Here is an 8,943-nt window from a genome sequence, read left to right as displayed (position 1 = left end):
ACCTAGCAGATCACATCTGGTAAGCCAATGAAAAGAGGCATGTGTATTTAACCACTAATCAGCAGCTAGCTCTCAGTAGTGGATTGCTGCTGCTGAGTCTTCCTTAGCAAGAGAACAAAGTTAAGTTGATAATATAAATACATTGAAAATAATCTTAAAAATTGCATGCTGTATCTGAACCATATAGGTTTAATTTTGACTTTCATGTCCCTTTTAATAAAATTGTGTTGCCCCTGATCTAATGGAAACAATTTGCAATAAAATGAAAGACTTACATTGAAAAGCATTGTTTAGCAAAGAAAACAGACTGCAGACAGATGTTCTGTAATCTGAATAATTTATTTCTGGTGCTTTAACCTATAACATTTGGGCACACAAGAAATATATATTATAATGTAAGCACATTTACAAAATTACTATTAAAATGGTTAGATAAAAATAATTAGAAAAATATAAGTGATCTTTTTAAGTTTAGATTAATTAAAGGGGCAAAGAAAAGAAAAAAACACATCCAAAACCATATACAGAAAGAATTGGCCTATTATAGGCTGTACCAATCTAGATGTTGCCTTAAATAGGACCTGTACAGCTGTTTATTGGTCAAGGGAAATGTAATTAACATAATTAACACACTGCCTCCCCTTGCGGGCGGTATTATTTTCAAGTTAAATATTAAAAAGTGTACAAAAAAATTCTTTACAATTAATTTCCTCCTTTAGACACGTCTCAGAAAAAACACTATAAACAATGCTTTCTATTTAAGAGATTAATGTCTCTCAATATACATTTCTAAGATTAGAATTTTTTTACATATTTGTCACAAACAAGATTGTACACTCTTACTTAGTAAGACCAGTATGTAACTAGACCTGAACACAGTAAAATAACACACAAATCATCCTTTCTGACCATTGTAATGGGTAATCAGAATCAATGCTCAGACAGTAGTTGTAAAAAGTGCAATGGGTAACTGAAGGACATCCTCAACAGATTGTATTCATTCATTTTCACTGATGGTTTCTGGTTTCTGCGCCAGGTTTATTTCTTTTGCGTTAATAATCTCCCAGGCTCCCACATCAGGTGCTTGTTTGCTATACCACATACCAAACCTGGAAAAAAAAATATGTATAAAAATGTAACATACTTGACAAGCAATGTAAACAACTGGGTTTAAAACAAATCACATTTTAAGACTGTAACACATTTAGTATATTAGGGGCATTTTTTAATTAATTTTTTTTTAAATCAAATTTCAAATTTGCCAAATTCGTTAAGGCAAGAGATTTTTTTTTTTGGTATCAAAACGTGCGTTAATGCCAGAGTTTAATTTCAAAATCAATCATGAAAAGCACTAAGGGCCCGATCCGATATGCAGCGTCGCCCGCAAATGCCGGCAACGCTGAATTTTGCGCTGGTTTGGTATCCTATATACGGCGTAACCTAGAAGTTACGCTCGTATATTTCTGCCGTCGCCCTTAGTTTTTTGGGCCATAGGCAGGTATACCAAACCAGCGCAGTTTGGTATCCAATATACAGCGTAAGGACTTACGTGGCGAAAATGGAGAAATCTTACTCCATTTTCACCTCGCCACAAAAAGCAGCCGTAGTAAGCCTTACGCTGTCTATTGGAGCCCCGTAACTCCCTAAAATAGTTACAAAATAAACCTAACACCTAACGCATGCGCAATGTCTATCTACCTGTCAACCGCGATCCCCCGCCGCAATCCCTAATAAAATATTTAACCCCTAAACCACCGCTCCCGGACCCCGCTGCCACCTACATTAACTACCCCCTAATGTGATTCCCCTACACCGTCGCCAACTATATTAAACTACCCCCTAAAGTGAGCCCCTTACACCGCCGCCATCTACCTTACCTACCCACTAAAGTGAGCCCCTTACACCGCCTCCATCTACCTTACCTACCCCCTAAAGTGAGCCCCTACCCCGCCGCCATCTACCTTTAATTAATTTAACCTTTAAATTAATTAACCCCTAATTTAATCCCCCTACCCCACCGCCAGCTATATTAAATTAATTAACCCCTAATTTAATCCCCCTACCCCGCCGCCAGCTATATTAAATTATTGAAACTATATTAAATTATTTAAACTATCCCTACCACTAAACCTAAGTCTAACCCTACAAATAGCCCTGAAAAGGGCTTTTTGCGTGGCATTACCCCAAAGTAAACTGCTCTATTGCCAGCCCTTAAAAGGGCTTTTTGTGGGGCATGCCCCAAAGAAAACTGCTCTTTTACCAGCCCTTAAAAGGGCTTTTGGCGGGGCTTTGTCACAAAGTAAACTGCTCTTTTGCATCTAATCTAAATCCCCCTACACCGCCGCCACCTATAATAAATGTATTAACCCCTAATCTAATCCCCCTACACCGCCGCCAGCTATATTAACTATATTAACCCTAATTATATTAGGGTTAATATAGTTAATATAGTTATTATATATATATATTAAGTATAATAACCCTATCTAACTCTAACACCCCTAACTAAACTCTTATTAAAATAAATCTAATATTAATATTATTAATTAAAATATTCCTATTTAAATCTAAATACTTACCTATAAAATAAACCCTAAGATAGCTACAATGTAATTAATAATTACATTGTAGCTATTTTAGGGTTTATATTTATTTTACAGGTAACTTGGTATTTATTTTAACTAGGTACAATAGCTATTAAATAGTTAATAACTATTTAATAGCTACCTAGTTAAAATTATTACCAATTTACCTGTAAAATAAATCCTAACCTAAGTTACAAATACACCTACACTATCAATAAATTAAATAAACTAGAAATATCTAACTAAAATACAATTAAATAAACTAAACTAAATTACAAAAAAAAAATAAACACTAAATTACAAAAAATAAAAAAAAAAGATTACAAGATTTTTAAGCTAATTACACCTATTCTAAGCCCCCTAATAAAATAATAAAGCCCCCCAAAATAAAAAAAAATTACCTACCCTATTCTAAATTTAAAAAGTTAGCTCTTTTACCTTACCAGCCCTTAAAAGGGCCTTTTGCGGGGCATGCCCCAAAGAAAACTGCTCTTTTGCCTGAAAAAACCCCCACAATACCACCCCCCAACATTACAACCCACCACCCACATACCCCTAATCTAACCCAAACCCCCCTTAAATAAACCTAACACTACCCCCCTGAAGATCTCCCTACCTTGTATTCACCCAGCCGGGCAGAACTCTTCATCCGATCCGGGTGATGTCTTCAATCAAGCGGCAAAGAAGTCTTCTTCCATCCGGGGGCGATGTCTTCAAGCAAGCAGCAGAGAGTCTTCTTCCATCCGGCGATGTCTTCAAGCAAAGCGGCATCTTCAATCTTCTTTCTTCGCTCCTCCGCCGCGGAGCATCCATCCGGCACGACGACTTCCCGACGAATGAGGTTCCTTTAAATGATATCATCCAAGATGGCGTCCGTCGAATTCCGATTGGCTGATAGGATTCTATCAGCCAATCGGAATTAAGGTAGAAAAATCTGATTGGCTGAACCAGTAAGAAATTTGTACTTACGCAGATTTCTGGACATCGCTGGTTTATCAGACTTACGGCACTTTAGCATCTGACGGCGCCGTATATGGGATAGCTTGAGTTGCGAGCTGAAACTGTGGGCTGCGGGGGTTCCCTCGCTTGCGCCGCAAACTACGCTGCATATCGGATCGCGCTCTAAGACTCTTTATTTTAACAGAACATTTACAGCTAAGACATTTACACCTCTGTGCTAGAGTTGTTTTTATTTGCTATTTACAAAATCAACTTCAGTGCTTTTTCTGTGAGGTTCCATAAAAATAATACCTTGTTTTTATCAGCAGACCAAAAAAATATAAAATAACTTTATTTTGCATATATAAACCAATATAGGAAATCACTACCAAATAAAATGTAAAAAAAACTAAATGTATGCTTACCTGATAAATGTATTTATTTCCGGATATGGAGAGTCCACAACGTCATTACAATTACTAGTGGGAATATCACTCCTGGCCAGCAGGAGGAGGCAAAGAGCACCACAGCAAAGCTGTTAAGTGTCACTCTCCTACCCATAATCACCAGTCATTCAACCAAAGGGAAATGGAAAAAGGAATAACTCAAAGGTGTAGAGGTGCCTGAGGTTTAGTAAAAAAATAACTTTCTTTCATGTAATTAGCAAGAGTCCATGAGCTAGTGACATATGGGATATACATTCCTACCAGGAGGGGCAAAGTTTCCCAAACCTCAAAATGCCTATAAATACACCCCTCACCACACCCACAAATCAGTTTTACAAACTTTGCCTCCTATGGAGGTGGTGAAGTAAGTTTGTGCTAGATTCTATGTCGATATGCGCTCCGCAGCAGATTGGAGCCCGGTTTTCCTCTCAGCGTGCAGTGAATGTCAGAGGGATGTGAGGAGAATATTGCCTATTTGAATTCAATGATCTCCTTCTACGGGGTCTATTTCATAGGTTCTCTGTTATCGGTCGTAGAGATTCATCTCTTACCTCCCTTTTCAGATCGACGATATACTCATATATACCATTACCTCTACTGATTCTCGTTTCAGTACTGGTTTGGCTTTCTACAAACATGTAGATGAGTGTCCTGGGGTAAGTAAGTCTTATTTTCTGTGACACTCTAAGCTATGGTTGGGCACTTTTATATAAAGTTCTAAATATATGTGTTCAAACATTTATTTGCCTTGACTCAGGATGTTCAACATTCCTTATTTCAGACAGTCAGTTTCATATTTGGGATAATGCATATGAATTAATCAATTTTTTTCTTCCTTAAAATTTGACTTTTTCCCTGTGGGCTATTAGGCTCGCGGGGGCTGAAAATGCTTCATTTTATTGTGTCATTCTTTGCGCTGACTTTTTTGGCGCAAAAATCTTTTTTCTGTTTCCGGCGTCATACGTGTCGCCGGAAGTTGCGTCATTTTTTTTACTTTTTTTGCGCCAAAAGTGTCGGTGTTCCAGATGTGGTGTCATTTTTGGTGCCAAAAGCATTTAGGCGCCAAATAATGTGGGCGTCTTTTTTTTGGCGCTAAAAAATATGGGCGTCTCTATTGTCTCCACATTATTTAAGTCTCATTATTTATTGCTTCTGGTTGCTAGAAGCTTGTTCACTGGCATTTTTTCCCATTCCTGAAACTGTCATTTAAGGAATTTGATCAATTTTGTTTTATATGTTGTTTTTTCTATTACATATTGCAAGATGTCTCTGTTTGTCCCTGAGTCAGAAGCCACTTCTGGAAAAATGCTTAACTGAGTTTCAGTTCTACCAAAGCTAAGTTCATTTATTTTAAATGTTATAAATGTTTATCTTTAGCTATGGTTTGTAATAAGTTATTATGATATACTTTTACATGCAGATTCCATTAGTATTTATGCTTTATACATTTCCATTCTTAAGTGCAAGAAATGTTTAGAAGATTTATAAGAAATATTTTTTCTGATTAAGGCTATGTCTGACTTTGTGCCTTCTAATACGATTTTTAGGTCTTTTTCACTTCTTTTTTAATTATTGAAGTTTCAAATGACCAACAACATACTGATTTATCCTTCTCTGATGATGTTTTTTTCTCTTTCAGAAATTCTCTTCATCAGATATTGACACTAACAAATCTACTTTTTTATATAATTTTTTTATTATTAAAGTACATTTGTTCTTTGTTGAAGAGGTGTTGATTATTTTGGATATTAAGGTAACTAGTTCTTTAAGACTAGCTGACACTATTTCTGCCTTTTTATTTCTTCTGTGATTTCAGAGGTTTTCTTTCCAATTCCCCACACTAGGGAATGGAATAGGCTGAGAATTTTCTTTTATTTTTAAACTATATTCTTTGTCAGCAGTTAAATTCAATTTGGAGGGTTCTCCAATTTATTGGAGCTATCTCTGCTCCTACTAATTATGCTATTGTTGTTATAGCAAAATAGTATTTATTTTCCTTTATATAGTTATATCTTATTTATGGAAAATTATTTAGTTTCAGGTACTTTTCTTGGTCCTGTGATATTGCAATTGCTTCATTTTTTCTGTTTACTTTAAGATCAAGTATCAGATCATGATTTATTTTAGCATTGTTAAGGGACAACATTTACTAGACTAGGTGCCGTTGCATTTGTCTTGTTGTTTTGCATTTTGCAAGTCCTCTGTTTTGACTGGTCCTTTAAACTGGACTATCATGCTAATGATTTCATTTGTGTCTTCATTTTATTGAATATTTTCGCAAATGAGGGTTAATCTATGTCTTTAGCTATTTTAGCTAGAAGAATTCTGTGATTTTTTAAAAAAAAAAAAAAAAAAAAAAAAAAGAAAATCCATATTTCTTTTGTTCTAAGATAATCAATTATAATTGGATTCAATTCTTAAAGGGATAGTAAACCCAAAAAATATTTTCAACTCATTCAAAACTTCTTTTTATAATAAAGCCATTTGTAATTGGGACCTTTGTACAGTTTTCTTTCCATTTCTTGCAATTTTAATTAAAAAAATAATTTTGCGCCAAGCCCATTTTCTACTTATTATCATGCAGGCTGTTAAGATGTTCTACCTAGGTAGAAACATCATGGCGGCCCGCATGCGCAATTAAACTATTTACTTTCACAATACATGCGCAGACTCGCCCCCCTGTCTCCAGCACCGCTTTCAGCAGTCTACTGAGAGGAGGCAGGAATACAAGTTACTAGTATGCTAGAGCGGCATCTCTAGCCACCTGACAGATTTGTTTCACACTATCTCAAAACCGGCTGGCATCAACAGCTACAATTCTTCCCTGACTGTGATGAAGTGCATCTGTGCTTCAGACATTTACAGCGTGAGTATGAGCGCTCTTTTTATTTACACTGTGGGACTCATCTCCCCCTCCCTCTTGCTGTGTTTACTTTCATGTGGAATTGGAGCCCTCTCTAATCAATCAAACACAGCAAGGGAGAGGGGGAGATAAGCAGGGCAGTGCTGCTGTATTCAAAGTCTGAAGCAAAGACGCACTAAATCACAGGGAAGAATTCTAGTACATACGCTGCTCTCTCGTTAGTGCAGGGCTGAACTGGGACAAAAGCAGCAGCAAAGTCATACACAGCTAGTCTCAGCTAAGGTTATTTTACTATTCCCTGTCTCCGAGTCCTCTCATTTGTTGTGTGAAGCTGCCCCTTCAATACTGATGAATAGGTGAACAGACTGCTCATGCGATGTTGACAGTAGGCAATATTAAAATTAAGGGGCCAAGCCGCTTCACCATTGGATGTGGGGCGGATGCTAAATTTCCATGAGCCATGCCTCATTTTATGGGCGGTCATTACTGCTCATTTCATGATAGTTTAATGCTAAAAAATAAGGTATCTAAAAGCTTATTTTTTAAAAAAAAAAAACTTTTATTTGCCTTTATAATAGTCATTATAATAATATAGTTTAATTAGGATCAAATGTGAATCAATTTCTAACCCTTTAACTGTTACTATGGGCTTCAAGATTGAGTTCTAAGACTAAAACTTTAAGCTTATACTAGTTTGGTTGTTCTTATTAAGGAACGAATCCTGAGTTCTTTCCCAAGTAACATGTTTTTAATTGGGGTTCGAAATTAGCTCCCTAATGTTGCGATGCACGTGCCGTATTCCAGCTTGGCTGGTAAGTGGCAGGTTAAGACTTCTTTGAAACTTATTTGGTTCTATTTTGTCCAAATTTCTTTGATTTAATTCCAGTAAGGCTAACACTTTCTTTCAGTGTGTTTCTGTCCTATATATTTTGGATACTGTTGAGGCATGGCTGGGTACCCATGGGGTTCAAGCGCTGCTCAGACCTGGAATCTTCTGGGGTTTTTATTCCAGTTCCTTTTCTAGGAACTGGGTTTTGGAGTTTTATTCAAACTATTTTGCCTTTTTGTGGTCATTGATAGCATTATTTGTTTTCTTTAGATACAATAAATCCGTATTCTTAATTTTTCTGTTTTCATTCAGATTATTTCCTGAGGATGCGGATTCTCATATGTTTCACTTGCTCTTCAGGACATAGTTAGAGGATCTTTTTTCAAAAGCTCTTGATTCCTCACGCAAGGGTCACCTTTTTTTTTAGGTTTCCAGATGGTTTATGTCACTATCTTTGTCTCTATCAGACAAGGGACAATTTGTATTGGGTTCCGTCTGTCGGTACCTTTAGTCTCTATTATTTCCTTCAGTTGCTATATATGCATAGAAGTTTTAACAGCATTGGATTCAATTCCCTTTGCTCATTTTCAATGAAAAGATCCTTTCCAGCTTTTTATGAGTGTTGTTTCTTCAAGAACATGGTTGGAGGATCAATTAACCAAAAAGTTTGTTGATTCCTTAGACAAGAGTAACCTTTTTTAGATTTACGGATAGATTCAGTGTCCATGACTCTGTCTCTGTTGGACAGGAGACGTCTGAAATTGGTTTCAGCTTATCGAAACCTTCAGTCTCAATCATTCCCTTCGGTAGCCTTATGCATGGAAATTCTATATTCTTATGACTGCTGCATTGGACGTGTTCCCCTTTGCTCATTTTCACATGCGACCTCTTCAGCTCTGTATGCTGAACCAGTGGTGCCGGGATTATACAAAGATATCTCATTTAATATCTTTAAAACTGATTGTTCGACACCCTCTGACGTGGTACAGACCACCATCGTTTAGTTCAGGGGGCTTCTTTTTTTCTTCCAACCTGGACTGTGATCTCAACAGATGCAAGTCTGACAGGTTGGGGAGCTGTATGGGGGTTTCTGACAGCACAAGGGGTTTGAGAAATCTCAGGAGGTGAGATTACCAATCAATATTTTGGAACTCCGTGCAATTTTCAGAAGCTCTTCAGTCATGGCCTCTTCTAAAGAGAGAATCGTTCATTTGTTTTCAGACAGACAATGTCACAACTGTGGCATATATAAATCATCAAGGAGGGACTCACAGTCCTCTG

The 8,943-nt window shown here is 36.8% G+C and overlaps 1 protein-coding gene across 1 annotated transcript in view; it reads right to left on the bottom strand.

The window, feature by feature from the left end:
- Window positions 1–320: 320 nt before the first annotated feature.
- Window positions 321–8,943, bottom strand: part of RILP (Rab interacting lysosomal protein) — a 119,856-nt gene continuing 111,233 nt past the window's right edge. Inside the window, exon 8 of the mRNA XM_053706230.1 lies at window positions 321–1,109. Within this exon, the coding sequence (XP_053562205.1) occupies window positions 998–1,109 (112 nt within the window). The 3' untranslated portion in view covers window positions 321–997. The remainder of the gene's footprint in view (window positions 1,110–8,943) is intronic.

Source organism: Bombina bombina, chromosome 3 (assembly GCF_027579735.1).
Source record: "Bombina bombina isolate aBomBom1 chromosome 3, aBomBom1.pri, whole genome shotgun sequence".
NCBI lineage: Eukaryota > Metazoa > Chordata > Amphibia > Anura > Bombinatoridae > Bombina > Bombina bombina.
This window is presented reverse-complemented; position numbering and strand designations above follow the sequence as displayed.